The sequence below is a fragment of the Alosa pseudoharengus genome, unplaced genomic scaffold, assembly GCF_046254945.1.
Source record: "Alosa pseudoharengus isolate Yale_2024_CS ecotype anadromous, Long Island Sound unplaced genomic scaffold, YU_APseudo_1.1 YU_APseudo_1.1_scf_6, whole genome shotgun sequence".
NCBI classification, from domain to species: Eukaryota; Metazoa; Chordata; class Actinopteri; order Clupeiformes; family Clupeidae; genus Alosa; species Alosa pseudoharengus.
Window position 1 is genome coordinate 8,313,686 of NW_027468848.1, and position 18,945 is coordinate 8,332,630.

Below are 18,945 nucleotides of genomic sequence, written 5' to 3' on the forward strand. Positions count from 1 at the left end.
AATAGGAGAGAGAGAGAGAGAGAGAGAGAATAGGAGAGAGAGAATTGGAGAGAGAGAGAATAGGAGAGAGAGAATAGGAGAGAGAGAATTGGAGAGAGAGAGAATAGGAGAGAGAGAGAATAGGAGAGAGAGAATAGGAGAGAGAGAGAGTAGGAGAGAATAGGAGAGAGAGAATAGGAGAGAGAGAGAATAGGAGAGAGAGAATTGGAGAGAGAGAATAGGAGAGAGAGAGAATAGGAGAGAGAGAGAATAGGAGAGAGAGAATAGGAGAGAGAGAATTGGAGAGAGAGAGAATAGGAGAGAGAGAGAATAGGAGAGAGAGAATAGGAGAGAGAGAGAGAGAATAGGAGAGAGAGAGAGAGAGAGAGAGAGAATAGGAGAGAGAGAATTGGAGAGAGAGAATAGGAGAGAGAGAGAATAGGAGAGAGAGAATAGGAGAGAGAGAATAGGAGAGAGAGAATAGGAGAGAATAGGAGAGAGAGAGAGAGTAGGAGAGAGTAGGAGGAGGTTAGTGTCCCTGGTGTCCTCAGGACTCTGTCTGGGATTAGGCCTCAGATCCCTCCAGAGCCTTGAGACGATGTGTAATCTGCCACCCACACTGCAGCCCAACCATAGGGTCTAACACACACACACTTGCACACTCCTACACACACACACACACACACACTCGCACTCTCATACACATACACACACACACACACACACACTTGCACACTCCTACACACACACACACACACACACACACACACTCGCACACTCCTACACATACACACACCCCTAGACACACACACGCACTCCTACGCAGACACACACACATACACACAGAAACACACATACACACACATGCACACTCGTACACACACACACACACACACACACACACACACACAGTCATACACACACATTCCTACATACAGTACCTACAACCCCCCCACCCCCCACCCCACCCCACCACACACACACGCACACACACACAGTCTGTCAGTGCATTGGTGTGTGTGTGTGTGTGTGTGTGTGTGTGTGTGTGTGTGTGATTTTCTGTGTGTATTAGGGTGATTAAGGAGGAGGTCAGCGCAGCATGAGCGCAGGTGTGTGTGTGTGTGTGTTTGTGTGTGAGTGTTTTCTGTATGTGTGTGTGTGTGTGTGTGTGTGTCTCCTCAGTGTGAGACTAATGGCCTTCCACTGAGCCAAACAAAACTGTTACAAGATTAAATTAACCAAAATACTGCAAGTGCAGGGCTGTCAGTATGAATAGACTGCTTATGGTGTGTGTGTGTGTGTGTGTGTTTGTATGTTGGAGGAGGGGGGGGGGGGCTCACCTGTGTACTGGGCCTATCTGGGAGGGGGCAGTTTGTGACGGGGGGGCACTAGTGTCCTCATCCAGGGTGGCCAACACCACAGTCGCTGTCAACGGCATGTCGTCAAGGCTGAAGGACACCGGCCTGAAACACACACACACACACATACCGAATCACACGTACACACACACACATGCAGAGTCATCCAGACTGAAGGATGCCTGGGATAGGGCACACAACACACAACATTGAAACACACACACACACATGCACACACACACACACACACACACACACACACACACACACACACACACACACACACACAGTCATCCAGACACAGGGATGCCAGACTGAAATACACACACGCAATGATCCATGCTGACACACAAAAAGACACAAACACACAGTCTTCTACCCTTAAGGATATTGGGCATGGCAATCAAGAACACACACATATGCATACTTAAGTATGCATGCACTAATCTACTCTAACGGGCAGGGTAGAACAGTCAAGAACACACACACACACACACACACACACACACACAGTAATCAAAAAACTTACACACACAAAAACAAAAGTCTGTGTGTGTATGTGTGTGTGTGTATTCTGTTATGAGTGAGCCTTACTTTCCAGAAGAGCCAAAGTGGACACACACAGGCAGACTGTGTGACTCTGCGAATGACAGCAGACCCTAGAAAACAACAACCCACACACACACACACACACACACACACACACAGGCAGGCTGTGAACGACAGTGGCAGCGACAAACTATTCCACATTACACACATACTAGATCTACACAGATAGATACACACACACACACACACACACACAGGCAGACTGTGTGACTCTCAGCTCTTACACGGTATTAATGTGCGGTAGTTAAAGCAACACCAAAGAACTTTCCCTCTGTCGCACGCACGCTATTTGTTTATCCAGCACCGGCTTTGCAAATAACGATGTCCACAGACAAGGTAGAATATGTTGCATGATTTATGAAAGTACGATGTATTGCGACATCAGATGCAAGTCAAATTTGTAGTTTCTTATGTCTCATTCTACACTACAGATCCGCTACCCGATCTGGCAAACGTACATAGTGCGGTTATAGCCGATAGAGGGTCGCAAAGCGACTGCAGAAGTGCTGTTCACCCTGTTACAAGTTGATGAACCACTGAAACGATTTTGGAATCATTATTTTAAGGTACAAAAAACTCTTTGGTGTTACTTTAATACAACCATGTGGACATCTGTAAAATTCTGGGGTATTCTCACTGCATTCTGATGTATTCATATGTTACTTCTGTGTGTAGTATACAACGGGGAGATGTGCATACCATTGTACATAACTGCGCCTTAGGCCTGTGTACCATCAGGATGGTCATACAGCTTGGTGTTTAGGAACATCCGAGGAACATCAGTGATAACATCAACATGCTGTCTCCCTCGGCCTGTTCGGGCTAGTATCTCCATCTGGCCAGAGCCGTTTTTTGTACACTGGTTGGCACCTGCCACGTTGGCATGATTGACGTTTGTATGTTTTAGTATGACATGCTTTGTCTTAGGTTTTGACTCGGAGACGGATCGAGGAAGCGACTCAGGAAGCGTCTTATGCCAAGGCGGTCAGCAGCAGCCCGCTTCTAATACAGTGTTTCCCATACATATATCTTACGCTTGAGTTGATCTGAGTGTAGCTGAGAGGAATTAGTTAAGATATTCATGTGTCTTAATGGAGGCCCGTGAGAGACACGCGCATAGCTATGGAGGCCTGTGAGGGACAAAGTACTAGTTCCAGTGTTTCCCATACATTGACTTATTTGTGGCGGCCCACCACAATATCAACATTGACCACCACACAATGATTTTCCAGGTTGTGCTAAATTGTGCTTAAATCTGGTTAGCATCATAACCACGCTGCGCCAATTTGTTAAAAACTGTTGCATGTTGGGGGGGGGAATAGCTGTACCTTTTCAGCTGAGTTGTGTAGCTCTTCTGCAATAGTGCAAAGGGCAGTCATGTGTGAGAGGCGAGTGTATTGATGTGTGTGAGTGAGTAAGTAAGTGAGTGAGTGTGTGAATGAGTGTGTGTGTGTGTGTTAGTGTGGGTGTATGTGTGTGTGTTAGTGTGTGTGTGTGTGTGTGTGTGTGTGTGTGTGTGTGTGTGTGTGTGTTAGTGTGTGTGTATGTGTGTGTGTTAGTGTGTGTGTGTGTGTGTGTGTGTGTGTTAGTGTGTGTGTGTGTGTGTGTGTGTATGTGTGTGTGTTAGTGTGTGTGTGTATGTGTGTGTGTGTGTTAGTGTGTGTGTATGTGTGTGTGTGTGTTAGTGTGTGTGTGTGTGTGTGTGTGTGTGTGTGTTAGTGTGTGTGTATGTGTGTGTGTGTGTTAGTGTGTGTGTATGTGTGTGTGTGTGTGTGTGTGTCTTACATCCCTGCTGCCCTTCTGGTGGCCCAAGGGAATTCAATCCCACAGTGGAAAGGACAGTTATGAATGTGTGTGTGTGTGTGTGTGTGTGTGTGTGTGTGTGTGTGTTCTCTGTTTGTTGTAACTCACAGTGACAGATTAGAACACTGCTGTAGTGAGTTCTACAGGGAGCCAACCATCTGTCTAAAAGTATCACACAGCTGACTACACACACTCCACCAGGACGCCTTAGCTCTCTGCTGTGTGTGTGTGTGTGTGTGCACGCATATGTGTGTGTGTTTGAGTGTGAATGTATGTGTGTGTGTGTGTGTGTGTGTATGTGCACACATACGTGTGTGTGTTTGAGTGTGAATATATGTGTGTGTGTGTGTGTGCATATGTGTATCTGAATGGGGATGTACATATGTGTATGTGTGTGTGTGTGTGATGCCAATGTATGTAGCAATGAGATACCTTCATCAAGGAGTATCTAGAGGTAAAGTTAGACGTCATGGGAGTGGGTGCATACTGAACTAGTTAAAACCAACCACAAAAATATCCAAAGTGGTTTTGAAAGACGTTGATCATTGTGATTTTACACTGTAGTAAACTGTTCTCTCTCTCTCTCTCTGTATGCAAATGTGCACATGTGTATTTAATCTGTGTATATGTAACGTTGTATATTGTTAATAAAAATAAATATATAAAAAATAATTAACACAGGTCAGGTTCTCAATGTTCTAAAGAGGACAAGGGGAACCACAAATGCTGTGTGTTACACGTTTCCAGACGGCACAGTATTGAGACCACCAAGCAGCACTACAGAATCCCTACTACCATTCAGAGCAGCACTACAGAATCCCTACTACCATTCAGAGCAGCACTACAGAATCCCTACTACCATTCAGAGTCGGTTTTCCACTTTCACTTCCAAATCTCCACTGCTCCCCTCAGCCCTAATAAGCAATTTGGGATAATATCAGAAGCTTACTCTAAAAGGCCCGTCTTGGTGAAATAGGTCTGGCCTGTGTGTGTGTGTGTGTGTGTGTGTGTGTGTGTGTGTGTGTGTGTGGGTGTGTGTGTGTGTGTGCGTGTGCGTGTGCGTGTGTGTGTGTGTGTGTGTGTGTGCGTGTGTGTGCGTGTGTGTGTGTGTGTGTGTGTGTGTGCGTGTGTGTGTGTGTGGCATTATGTTCTTACGGCGCGGCGGGTTACGGTGGCCCAGAGACCAGGCGAAAAACGATAGGTACACTCTCTTCTGAACCTCTAAGAACTGGGCTAGAAATAAGCCTGCCATAAAATAGAAGATGGACACACACACGCACACACACACTCACTTACACACATTTACACAGGCACACACACTGCACACACAACTATGTGTGGAGACGCTAATGCCTAAGCGCAAATACACACACACATAAAACATATTCGGCACTCCCATGTGACAGCAGGGTCCATGCTGTCCTCTACAGCTGGTCACTGAACTACTTCAGACAGAAAATGATTTCTCTCACGCACACTCACAAACAGACACACTCACACACACACACATTCACAGACACACACACACACACACACACACACACACACACACACACACACACACACACACACTGTGCACCAGTGGCGACTCCCAGAGGAAGAAAAGCAAGAGATCCTCAGAGTTAAATAACTTCAGACATGAGAATCTCTGCAACAATAAAACATGTGAAATAAAACTTCAATTAATCATTTCATTCAGCTTTAAATATTCATTATATTAATTATATTAAATATTAGCTGAAATAAATTGGTAAAAGGGCAGAAAAAGCTGGCATTACAGTTAGATTACATGAACAGTAGAATTAGGTTCCCTGTTCACTAAATGTATGCTAGGGTTGCAGGTCCAAAGGTGAATGCTCACTATATACTCACTAACAACTATTTATGATGTGCACAGTACATCTAACATCTAACTTTTATTTCGCAATGCTATCTATTTAATTGTACAATAAGTAAACGTATCTGTGATACATGTGTAACATGGAATTGACTGGACTACACTGACTACACGTGCCATAACAGCACCACCGGCTCCCTCCAGCCCTGATGTACACATTAAAGGGGTGGTTCAGGATTTTGGACATAAGACCTCATTTCCAAGTAAGCAAGTGTGATATTTATCAGTGGAGACCGTTTTCAACACGTTTCATCCAGTCCTTCTAATTGCAGAGTTCGCAGGTGCTAGGCTAGCGCAAGTCAACGGTATGTGCTAGCCTGCCACTAAAGACAGTCTTACCCACTCCAAAGTACACCCGAGGCAAATTCCAGACAATCGATGTAAATGTCTGTGTTGAGAGAATAGTGTGAGAAATACAACTACCCTCGCATCGCGTTGCAATAGTTATACTTTGGTCCCTGAAGTTGGTAGTAGTCATTTTGCATCTCAGCGGCGGACTGATATTACCAAGGCTACTACTAGGTATCCCCATTTACCAAAGTCCTTTTAGACAAGTCCCTCCACTCGGCGGCCATATACCAACGTTTTATGGGCACTCATCGGGCACAGTCTTTGGGTCGAACTGCGCGTGCGCAAGGCTTCACGACACCAATCTTGCTCCAGCGGCGAGATCACAACACATGATTGGCACGATGTCTTCACAACACACCATATGATTGGCTCAATGTATTCACATGTCGACGTTTTGCCGAGGAAGGGGTGGGATATGTGTAGACAACGGCCATATTGGCGTGACAAACTAGCCCCATGCATTTCTATGGAGGATTTTTTGAGTGCTGTGTCTCCTCATTAGAAAGTCTCTGGCTTTACTGTTTACTTTTCGGCGCAGTACTACTAACCGGAGCAAGTATAATTCCGCCGCTGCTAAGAAACTAGTCCCTCAAAATGTAATGCGATCGTTGAAATGCAAGGATAGAGTAACGTTAGAAATAACACTATCAAAACAGACATTTACATCGATAGTCTGGCGTTAGAATTTATTTGCCTCGGGTGTACTTTGAAGTGGGTAAGACTGTTTTTAGTGGCAGGCTAGCACATACCGTTGACTTGCGTTAGCCTAGCACCTGCGAACTCTGCAATTAGAAGGACTGGATGAAACGTGTTGAAAACGGTCTCCACTGATAAATATCACACTTGCTTACTTGGAAATGAGGTCCTATGTCCAAAATCCTGAACCACCCCTTTAATGTTAGGGCTTCAAAAGTGACTGCTGCTACACACACATACACACACACACACATGCGCACGCACACACACACACACACACACTGAGCTTCTGAGTCCACTCACAAACACCTACAAACCCAGAATACAGCTGAAAAGATACAGCTGCTTCAGGCACAATGTGTCATCTGAGTCTACATCCATACACACACACACACAAACACAGAAAGACACACACACAGTCAGACACCAGCAGATATACACACCCTAAGCTCCTTCAGGCAGAAGGTGATGTGTGAGTCTACCCCGACCTGGAAGTAGTCAAACTCATCTGGGTGCAGGCTCATCTCTGTGTACATGACCTTCGCACGATCTGTACACAAAAACACACACACACACACACACACACACACACAAACACACACACACATACACATACAAAAACACACACACACACACACACACACACACACACACACACACACACACACACACACACACACACACACACACACACACTGATGTGAGAGCTGAGATATCTGAGCCACCCTGTTCATTGGCCCCCAGTCGTGAGCAGACAGTAACATTGATAAAGGGTGTGAGTTAACCTATGATTCCCATACTATTCGGTTGTTAGGTCCGACGTTACATGTCGTTTCCGCGCCGAACGGCTCTTTTGTCCAAAAAAGTTTACTAGCCAGCCAGCATGTTTTCACTAGGCCTACTTGGAAACCTTGTCACCATCACCTCCGTTTTAGTGAGGGTAAAAAAAATGGTTTGACTTTAACAGAGTAATTACTGTAGCTGCGCAGCCAGATGATATAATCAAGGGTAACGTCCAAGCCTCCAAAATAGGGTTTTATTAAGTTGAGGCAGCAAGTGAGTAGGAGAATAGCAATTTTCTTGTAGGCTACTCTGAATAGCAAGGGGGAAAAAAATATTTTACTGTCTGTGGAAAATTACGAGCCGCTCTGGGCCCAGTTGGACCCGGAAAAAGAATTATGGGCACATTATTGCATTACGCCTTAACAACCGGATAGAGCACATCTTAACAGTCGGTTTGGTAAAACCTGCTCACCACTCTCTTCCTCGTAGTAGTTCTTCAGAATGATTCTGACGGGGGAGACGGCCAGGGTGATTTCCTCCTGAGAGGCGGGGAAGTGTCTCACGATGTCCCCCAACAGTCTGGCACGCACACACACACACACACACACACACACACACACACACGCACACACACACACACACACACACACACACACACACACACACCAACAACATCACAACTAATTTTAACACCACAACAGACACAGCAACATCACATACAATCTAAACACCACCGAGGTATTCTCACATGGGATGGTATGTGAGAGGCATTAGCCTGGAAATCCAGACCCAAATCTAGAAAGATTTATGAATAATGAAAATGGCCAAACTCGAGGGGCGGCACCAAGCCAATACATTTGAAAATATCATCATCATCTGTTTAGTTTGCCTCTGGCCCACCTATATCAGACACACCAATGTGATTGGTGCAGCTCGGCTCCAAGGGCATGGGCAACTAACTCTCAAAACCTTGAAATGATGTGAAATACATGTTACAAGTTGCTTCAATGTGATGATAATGTATGAGCATATGTAATATTCCCTAAAAAAGAACTTATCTAAAACCCACCAAGGTAGTTGTATATATCTACGTTTACACTTCACCTGGGCCTTCAGTTAATTGGGCAGATATTCTTACTTGGCCTGGGCCTTCAGTACATTGGGGCAGATGTTCTTACTTGGCCTGGGCCTTCAGGACATTGGGCAGAGATTCTTACTTGGCCTGGGCCTTCAGGACATTGGTGCAGAGGTTGGTGGGGAAGACGGCTTGCAGAGCTTCAGATTCCTGGTAGCTCAGGTTGTGAGTTTTAGTAATCCCTGGAACAGGAGCACAGACAGGAGGACTGACTACTGACGCAACCAAACAATAAGTAAACAAAACATCTGTTTATTATTTGTTAACACATTCAAGAACAAACTCCTAATTGCATCTCTGTAAACGAACTGTATCTCTGGTGAATTATGTTATTAACTAGGCAGTCATGGGAGATAAATTTAATTTAAGAGCATTGTGGTACAATGTGAGCAAATTGGCAATTATATATAATCACTGTAGTTGATAATTCTATTGATTATTCCTCTAGCTTCCAAATCACAGAATTACATGACACACACTGCCTCATAGTGGTGAACCTTTGCTATATACTTGATATAATCACATGCATTCATGTATCCCACAGCCGGAAATACAGGCTGCATGTAAAGCCTAAGAAGAGTATCATTTCAGATAGCCTGCACTGTTCTCTCAGCTCACCGTGTCTGCAGTAGAACTGGCATATGACCCGGCTCTCCTCAGTACTGATGGAGATCTCACATCGGTCCACGTTGCGTTCTATGGTGGCCAGGCAGCGGAACAGTGGCAGAACAGACTAAATACCAGAAGAGCTAATATCAGAGAATGTCCATTCACATATACATGCGCGAATCGTTGCACAACAAAGTTAAAATAATTTCAACTTTTGTGGCAACAAGCGGACTGCCGTATATGTGAATGGAGCTTAAGGCGACTTCCAGACGGATGCCACAATGTTTGGGTCCAAAACACGAAAGCCCACATCTTTGTTTGCGAAAACCAAACTTAAAGGTTGTATCAGCGATTTCTGGCCCAAAAAAGGCCCAAACATAAATGATCACATTCATCTAATCTTTTCCAACGATCCGCAAGCTGTCTGACCCATAAGCAGGCCGTCAAAAAAACGCGTCTCTGTAGGCAGCCTAGGCTCCAAGATCTGTACACAAAAACAATTGCTACCAACAAGGGTTGGCAACCTACTCAAAGGCAAAATAAAGTATTTTAACCAATAACAGTCGAGATGCATGTTTAGGAGAGTTTTAATTGCACGGGAGGGAGGGGGAGGGAGTCGCGAGCTAGCTCTCTGTTTTGTTTGAACATCAACAGAAGTGATGTATCCCCGCTATTGCTGATACAACCTTTAAAGCAGCCAGCTAGTCATTTGACTGACTTGAAAAGAGTCCTGTCATGGTTCTGTTCTATGCAGTGATTTTAGAAGAGATCTTGCACACTGTCCATTCCACATGGAAATATTTATTAGAATATAACACAAAATTTCGGTCTCAGACCTTCATCACCTGATGTGGAATGGACAGTGTGCCGGATCTCTTCTAAAACCACTGATTCACGACCCATGGTCATCTCCGACACACTTATCCCCAAAAAAGATTGGCAAGGATTGACACTCATTCTGCCCTTGCCCATCCTCTCACTGCTGGGTGAGTGATTATTTTTTCTGTACAGTGGGCAGTGCTTCGACTTGCAGGGCTCCAGAGTGCGACCAATTTGGTCGCATATGCGACCTAATTTTTCAAAAGTGCGACTAAAAAAAATCGGAGGTCGCACCAGTGCGACCAGCTATTCGAGAGAGGAAAAGGTTTCCGCATTGAAACTCTACCTTTGGTTCAATAACAGACACATATTTGGCCAATATCGTGGTTTAAACAAATCACAGATAAAGAAGGGCGGGACCTCCCCTCTGATTGGCCGTGGCCCAGTGCCTGTGTGTAAATTTGAAAATGCGTGTGCTGCAGAGAGAGAGAGAGAGAGAGGTCAGAGACCCGTCAGATAAACAGAGTGGATGTAGTTGCATTACAGTGTGGTCACATAGGCCGAGATAAATGTACCCTCTCCTCACTGCCTTTCGGCGGCTGGCAGCAGCAAACCGATCAGACGAGCCCGAGATGATTATTAAGTTTATCGTTGCCTACGATAGGCCTAGTGAAACTTCCCTTCACCAAGTTCAGTCCGAAATAATTATTCACCAGAAAAATAGTTTGAACTTAAACCCGACGTACAGGAATGCCACTTGCGCCAAATTTATAGGAGTCATTGCAGATAAAAAGACGTCTTAAAATTGCGAACAATGCATACAAGGCCTTTGCGAACGACAGAGATACAGATATCGCCGAAAAGGAGTGCGTCATTGACTGCAGGTACATGCAGGGAGTAACCCGGTTTTCAACAGCAATATTCGTTTTGCGCGCGAGTTGTGTAAACTCATTCTGATGGCATCAATCAATTTAATCCGGTATTTGGCGCAAACCGAATATCGCTGCTACATTTAAAGCCCGAATATTCCCTGCATGTATAACTGGTCATTGTACGGAGCCCTCCGGGTGACATGGGGGAAAAAAAACATGGGTTATAAAAAAAAAAAAAAAAGTAGTGGGGAAAAAAAAAACATGAGGAAGAAAAAAAAAACGATGCACTTTTGCGGGATCTCATTGCGGGATCTCGCAAAGTTTTGCGAGATCTCGCAAACTTTGCGAGATCTCGCAAAACTTTTTTTCTACTTTTGGAACTTGCTGGGCTTCCTACTTGACCCCAATAGGCCCACAAACCACTACCGCCAGATGGCAATCGTATCATGATACTATGATTGCTCTATCACTGTTGCGTGTTGTGGGTTTTCTGGACACATTACATAGGCCTATGACACGGGAGGGAGAGGGAGACACCTGCGTGCAGACACGCACACACGCAGGCGCGTAGCAAGCGTGGGGGATGTGGGTGTTATAATGTACACAGTTTTGCTGGAACACCATTATATCCCCCACACTTTTTGTCAGATTAAATTGAAAGTAAAATATGGAAATAAACGCTCCCGTAAAGAGTTGGAACCGTATCTATAACGAACACACAGAGACACAAATAGGTCTGTTGATTTGATTGAACGGTCATCCAGCCAATCACACCAAGTCAGGTGAAGAACCAGAGCTGCTCTGATCAAATTCAAAGTGTACGTCTTTCAAGGCTGCTGCTTGGGTCTGCATTGTAACGTCTGCAGTGAGCAGATTTCAGATAGAATTGAAATGATAATTGTTACTGCATTATGCTAATTTGGTAAACCAAAATTCACTGTCTGACTGACAGTTTTTGCCACAATGCAGGGAGTCAAAGTGAAAGCGGGGTGCGTGCACCAAGGCACCTGTTTCTGCAGGAAAACCTTTGGCTACTGTTCTCAGAGCATTATGCTTTCTCTGCCTATGATCTGCAGCTTTTCTCAAACTATGGGCCTCCTCAACAATGAACCTACTACTGCTCCACGTAGCCGCGAAATTAAGTTATGCCCGGTGCTTCACACATCTGCTCATTTGCAGCATACTGTAGTGAATGGCTACTTGCGAACGTTGTGGATTACTTGCGAACATTGTGGATTACTTGCGAACACTGTGGATACTTGCGAACTCTGTGGATTAGGCTACTTGCGGACTCTGAATTATCTCTGGACACTTACGGTCAGTCTCATAACGCTCCAGGCTGGAGCTGCTGTACGGACTAAACCAGTACTTTCTCAAAGCCGGTCATAGGACCCTGTGATCTAGCTCAGTCTATTGATTGCCTTGTTATTGCAGTCTAGTGTGGCCTACTGTGTGTGTGTGTGTGTGTGCGCGCGCGTGTGTGTGTGTGCGCGCTTTGAGTTTAGCCCCCGACCGGGGTTAATGGCCAGTCCCTTCCCCTAGTTTAACTCGGCCATAGAGAGGGCTAGTTTAAGCGGGTTGTATGAATGCGGGGTGGTTGTGTGTGGGAGCCTGGGAGGTAGTGGTGTATTAATTAATTGTTGTGAATAAACTGTGAAAAGTAAATCCCGAGTTGTGTGTGTGTGTGTGTAACTCCTCCGACTACCAATAACATAATTACAATACTTATTCATTTGGTGTCATCAACTATATAGACATAGCCCAGTCAGCACACATACAGTACGTCTCCAAGACGCTTGGAAAGGAACAGCTTAATTACATCGCATTCCATTTAGAACGTTTTATTTGATCTGATCTTACAAACGGCGGCGTCAAGACACATTTGAGTTCTACATCGGAGATAGAACGCTTATGATCGATCATGCAATGTGTGCGTCCCTGCAGCAAGTGAAACTGGAGGTAACGTGGGCTAGAAGCAACAATAGTTTAAACAAAACGTGGCTTCCTGTAACTATCAATGGAAAAATGCATAGAAACTGCTAATCATAATCTTTAAATTGACATTAATTAAGCTGGCTATATGCAACACAATTTATATATATTCCCTTTGCATATGTTTGGGTAGACTTCAAACGTTTTTGAATTTGAGCTTACAGTTATGTGTCCTTTACATTTATTTAATAGGTATTAGTGATACCCAGGGTGCGATTTGTGTAAAAAACAGAGGGGGGGGGGGATTTTGAATATGTTTGTAACCCCCCCCCCCCAAAAAAAAAAAAATGAACGAACGAATAATTTCATAGCTAATAATAGCCTATATTAATTTTGCCAACTTTGTAACATTTACCTTTAGCTTAGTTTTAGTTTACCGTTGTGTATGACTTTAAACAGCGAGTGTGCTCAGCTCCTCTAATGCAGGGTTGGACTACGTTTTGAGAAACATACAAATTCACCTTGTTCTTGACCCATCTGAAATGACTACTCCTCTACCTTTGCTGCCTCCATCCTTTCTGTATTTGTTATGTAAAATGTTGTATATGATGACACTGAAGTCTTGAGTTAGTGAATTGGCTAACAGTGTTAGTTGGTATACAAATAGCCTACACATTGCGCTACACGCTGCGTAGGCTGCGTGTATTCTCTCTCCTGCTGATTTGCGTTCAGTAGCCAAGTGCGTAATATTGTAAAAGTTGAAAAAATAAATTTGTTTATTGAAGCCTACAGAAAATAAATAGCTTACTATCATACTGTCAGTTAATTGGCTACAGTGCAGTGAAGAGTTTGGAGAGTGAAGTTATAGGGCAACTTGAAGTTTTATGAAAATAATTTACGAACCAGAACATATGGGCCATAAGCTTCTATTTCTTGCAGCTGTTAAAACACCCGCTAGATAGTTTAAATACCCACCAACATTTGTTTTTGCTGTACAGATTATTTCTGTAAGTTATTTGTCTACTAGGCCTAGCCTACTGGCTGATTTATCAAACGAGTGCTTTCTCGTTCGTCCTCCGCAAACTACTAGGTGTTTAAAGTAAGACGATATGCTGCTCTGAGCGCGTTTCATGTTTGGTTCAGCGCTGTTTTCCCTGCGGAAGTTCCCGCAATAAAATGTTGAGAGGGACTGAAAATGTTACAATGTTTTTGTGTTCGATGACGTTCAGAAATATGCGCCGTCTGCCAGAAGGCTACTGAATAGCCTACTCTGATGTATTGACACTGAAGATCGCTAGATTTCAAGAGTTTAAGTAGGCTAGCAGTTAAGTTGCATTCATCGCTATCAAGGGGTTTAATCCTTGTCCCCACCGGAGATAAAAAATAATTTAGCAGAGGTAGGGATAGGAAAACCAGAGTTGGGGAAATCCTCACCATCCCCCCCTACAAATCGCACCCTGGTGATACCTCGAAATTAGGCTGCTGTCTGTTAGGCAATTTATTGTAGCCTGCTGTGTGTGCGTGTCTGCACGCAGGTGTCTCCCTCTCCCTCCCTTGTCATAGGCCTATGTAATGTGTCCAGAAAACCCACAACATGCAACAGTGATAGAGCAATCAGAGTATCATGATACGATTGCCATCTGGCGGTAGTGGTTTGTGGGCCTATTGGGGTCAAGTAGGAAGCCCAGCAAGTTCCAAAAGTAGAAAAAAAGTTTTGCGAGATCTCGCAAAACTTTGCGAGATCCCGCAATGAGATCCCGCAAAAGTGCATCGTTTTTTTTTTCTTCTTCATGTTTTTTTTTTTTTTTCTAACCCATGTTTTTTTTCCCCATGTCACCCGGAGGGCTCCGTATCATTGTGTACGGTGAATTGAATGGACACATTTAGATCGAGCATGGCAAGTCATTGCAATAGCCTATAATAATAGGCCTACCATTTCGTTACTGCATTAACCATAGTGATGTTCTTATTGAAATTTTAAAAATACTAAAATTAAAAAGTAAATTGCATTGTGGGACTGTCAAATGATTATTGCAATCATTGCAAAATCACATAAAAATCCCCCAGGCTACTTGGAACATCTCTTTAAATTGTGCTCAAATACATTTCTATAGAAGATGCTAGCATGGCGAGCTGGTTTAGCCAAGGCCTAAAGATCATGAAGGATAGTATGTAAGACACTGAGCCATGAGATGTGAGCGTCCGGTGTTCGATTCCCTGTTTGGGGCAGCCGTGGCCCACTGGTTAGCACTCTGGACTTGTAACCGGAGGGTTGCCGGTTCGAGCCCCGACCAGTGGGCCGCGGCTGAAGTGCCCTTGAGCAAGGCACCTAACCCCTCACTGCTCCCCGAGCGCCGCCGTTGAAGCAGGCAGCTCACTGCGCCGGGATTAGTGTGTGCTTCACCTCACTGTGTGTTCACTGTGTGCTGTTTGTGTTTCACTAATTCACCGATTGGGTTAAATGCAGAGACCAAATTTCCCTCACGGGATCAAAAAAGTATATATACTTATACTTATACTAAAGGACAGTAATTAAGGAAAAAAAGTGAACCTGCTGCGATGTTAAATGCGATGTGGTTGAAAATTTGGGTGCACCTAACTTTTGTGTTGGTGCACCTAAGAAAAAAAGTTAGGCGCACCAGTGCAACCAGTGCAAAAAGTTAGTCTGGAGCCCTGACTTGGCCAGCTTCCCTCGCGGTCTGCGCGCGAGATCACGCGGCATCACGTGACTTTAATTTGTATTTTTCCAGTGACGCTGCAACGACGCTGCAACAACCGGCAGAGGTCTCAAGTGAGCAGGGTGTCTCGTAAAAAAAGAAATGGAGCTGGAAAACCCTACACAGACTTCAATACAGACTTTAGCAGACTGGTTTAGAAATAATTTAATAGCCAGAAATATGTCTGCCCGAGTGAATCCCGTTTTCAGCCGTAGAAGAAACGCAGGACAAATTAAACATTCTGGTTTTCTCCGAGTGCAACGATGATAGACAGACATCATTTGGACAAAATATAGAGCATATTAACCTCCGTTGCTCAGCCAAATGCCTTCCTGTTACGTCCTGTTATCACGGAGTTACAGGCGATAAACTATTTTTGATGGTCACAAGTTTACTTCATTAGCGTTTATTTCTTTGATTATTAAAGAGTGTTTTTCATTTAAAGGCTTGACTTCGTGCTTATTCAGAAGAGCATTTAGTGCTCTCCCCAAACCCAGACGTTCACATTGCATGTTTGTTTGTAATGGATGCAACCGCGAGATACGCTTGTCATAGGCGCCGATACCTTGGGTGCTCCGTCTCTCGGGCACCCACTGAAAACATCGAGCACCCACGTGTGCTAGCTTACAGTCCCGGCTAAATTTACATTAATTTAAAATCAAACATCACAGTTTATGTTAAATTCAGCATCTCTCATAATGTGATTGGATATGTTGCTGTCAATTCCCTACTTCAAATACTAACCACCAATGAGAGCGTCTCTCGTATGAAAATTCCTGACACTTCCCACCTGAAGAATTAACGCAAGGCTTTGTCGGGTCTTCAGCCCCGAATTTTTAAAATGTATATAGCCCTGAATATCATTTTAAAAGTAGTCTGACAAAGCTTATTGTTTTGTGACACAGCTAAACACTGGTACCTCATAGAACGTCTATAACATAGCCTAGGTGGTCGCAACTCACAAAAGTAAAGCAGATAGAAAGAACTCACGCAAATCTAGCCTACAACACGCAGACAGCTTTATGCGCAGGGGAGAGAGCGCGCGCGCGCACTGTGCTTTATGATTGTGGCCTTCTGATGGTATCTTGCTAATTCACTGAACTGCATTAGGTGACACAAATGGTATTGCCTTTATCTTATAACTCCTTGTCTAAGCGACTACTAGGCCTATGGTTTTTAAAAGTCAGATGTTCCCTGACAAAGACAGAAAAATTAAGAATGTTTATTGACTTGAAAAATACACTAATTTTTGCAAACTCCCCTCATTCAACCCTTGAAGACATCGCGGTCTTATTTAGGTCTACTAGGCCTACAATAACGTCATCACCAAATACATCTTTTATTTTTATTTGATCAACCACAAAGAGTAGCATAGGCCTACTGTGCACAGTGCACTGACGACTGTAGCAGCCCAAGGTAACCAGTTGTTGTAGATGAGAGGCAACCCCTTGTTTCAGATAGCCTGGACAACATGTTACCTGGGTGTTGCCTACGTTATTAATTAATGGTAGCCTACAATAGTTAAATGATTCGCGTAACATATTAGTTGGCTTAAAGAGTAGGGAATCAAGATGGAGAGAGTCACGCATGTGTTGCTTTTGCGGGATCGAATCCAGTTTAATGCTAGTTTTCAATGTCTTTTGTCCGAGTGGCTGTAATGTAGCCGAGCGTTCATGGCGTATGAAAAGCGACTTCAAACCGCCTAAAACAACTTGTTTGTGAAAGTCTGACAACTGCTGCAGCGCATGCACGCGCAAGGAAACCAGTAGGTGGAGAAACCAGAAGGCACACAACACCGGAACGATTTTAAGGCTATGTATGTGATTCTTGTGTGTGTGTGTGTGTGTGTGTGTGTGTGTGCGCGTTTGTCTGTATGCGTGTGTGTGCTTGTGTGTGTGTGTATATGCACGTGTGTGTATGTGTGTGTGTGTGTGTGTGTGTGTGTGTGTGTGTGTGTGTGTGTGCGTGTGTGTGCGTGCGTATTAGTGTGTGTGTGTGCGTGCGTATTAGTGTGTATGTGTGTGCGCCTATGTGTGTGCGCCTGTGTGCGCGCGTGTGTGTGTGTGCGTGCGTGTTTGTGTGTGTGTGTGTGTGTGTGTGAGGAATGCTGGCTGACTACCTTCATGGCTAGTTTGCATTTGACGGGCGTGCCGGGGCTCTGGGTGCCAGGGTGGAGGGAGTAGAGCTGGAAGAAGAGAGGCGAAAACAGGAAGCAGGCGTACGCCGAGTGGGCCGAGTTCACCGCCCGCAACGCCAACTTCACACAGATAGGGACAGACAGACAGACAGTCAGTATAATGTAAACAGAGGCTACCAACTACATCACTTACTTACATCACTAAATATCCACCTGCAGTACATGTCCTCATGAACATCACCACCACATTCATTTTCAATTACATCAAGGTAAGATGTAGGATACACCTTTTCATAAGGGTTAGCAATGTAACGTTAATCATTTTTCAAAGCTCCCAGTGTTAATTCGATAGATAGATAGATAGATAGATAGATACTTTATTGATCCCCAAGGGGAAATTCATTCTGAGACAGTGAAAAAAATCCTGCAACAGGACAGGATTGAGGTAACAGCAGACCATAAAGAACATACCCCCTTCTCCAGAGGGTCCAACCACAGGTCCTCTCCTATTCGAGACAGGGCGTGGACCGCCTTTCCAAATGCTTTGCAAAACATATCCGTTAGAATAGACATCTCTATCTTCTTTTTACATGAGGTAAAATGTATTACTTCAGCTTGACTGAGTTTTCTTGACCCATCACCCCATGACATACCACTGATCAGCTGTGAAATAAACTAGACTACATGGAAATAGTTATGTTTTGAAAAATGATACAAAAGTACACCAAAGATTTTAGTTAACAATACAACCTATTACATCACTAGCCTCGATCCTGTTGCTACTCTCAAAATGGTTATCCTTCTCTAATGTTAATTTCGAGTCAAACTCGTTTTTTCTTGACAGACAAAGTAACTGCTATCTGCAAGCTAAATAAACTGCTATCTGCAAGCTAAATAAAGCACACAGAAGCAGCATTGCTAGCTAGATGCTAGTTCAATAAATGTTAGCATGCATGTTCACTCTCAATTACGTAAAAAGCCCTTTAGAAACATGTCTAACAGAAGGAAATATATTAGATAAATAGATAAACATATTTCAGTTCATTAACTACACATATTCCCTGAATAACCGTAAACACCTTAGGCCTACGTGTTGTCCTTTTATCTAAGAAAGGGAGCTATCCAGCTAGCTTGATAACCATCGCGAGCCACCTACCCTTCACATTACTTCCCTCGATGGCACATTTCATGTCGAGCTCCTCTGGTGGTTGTCACTTAAAATATACTAGATGACTTGTAGATGATCGC

The 18,945-nt window shown here is 44.1% G+C and overlaps 1 protein-coding gene across 1 annotated transcript in view; it reads right to left on the reverse strand.

The window, feature by feature from the left end:
* rad9b (RAD9 checkpoint clamp component B) overlaps positions 1-18,932 on the reverse strand; it is a 23,876-nt gene extending 4,944 nt beyond the window's left edge. Inside the window, exons 1-9 of the mRNA XM_076270158.1 lie at positions 18,854-18,932; positions 18,169-18,239; positions 17,680-17,817; positions 9,230-9,344; positions 8,694-8,793; positions 7,949-8,055; positions 7,137-7,243; positions 1,932-1,996; positions 1,320-1,442 (exon numbers count right to left, since the gene is read on the reverse strand). Of these exons, the coding sequence (XP_076126273.1) occupies positions 1,320-1,442; positions 1,932-1,996; positions 7,137-7,243; positions 7,949-8,055; positions 8,694-8,793; positions 9,230-9,344; positions 17,680-17,817; positions 18,169-18,239; positions 18,854-18,887 (860 nt within the window). The 5' untranslated portion in view covers positions 18,888-18,932. The remainder of the gene's footprint in view (positions 1-1,319; positions 1,443-1,931; positions 1,997-7,136; positions 7,244-7,948; positions 8,056-8,693; positions 8,794-9,229; positions 9,345-17,679; positions 17,818-18,168; positions 18,240-18,853) is intronic.
* Between the last annotated feature and the right edge of the window lie 13 nt (positions 18,933-18,945).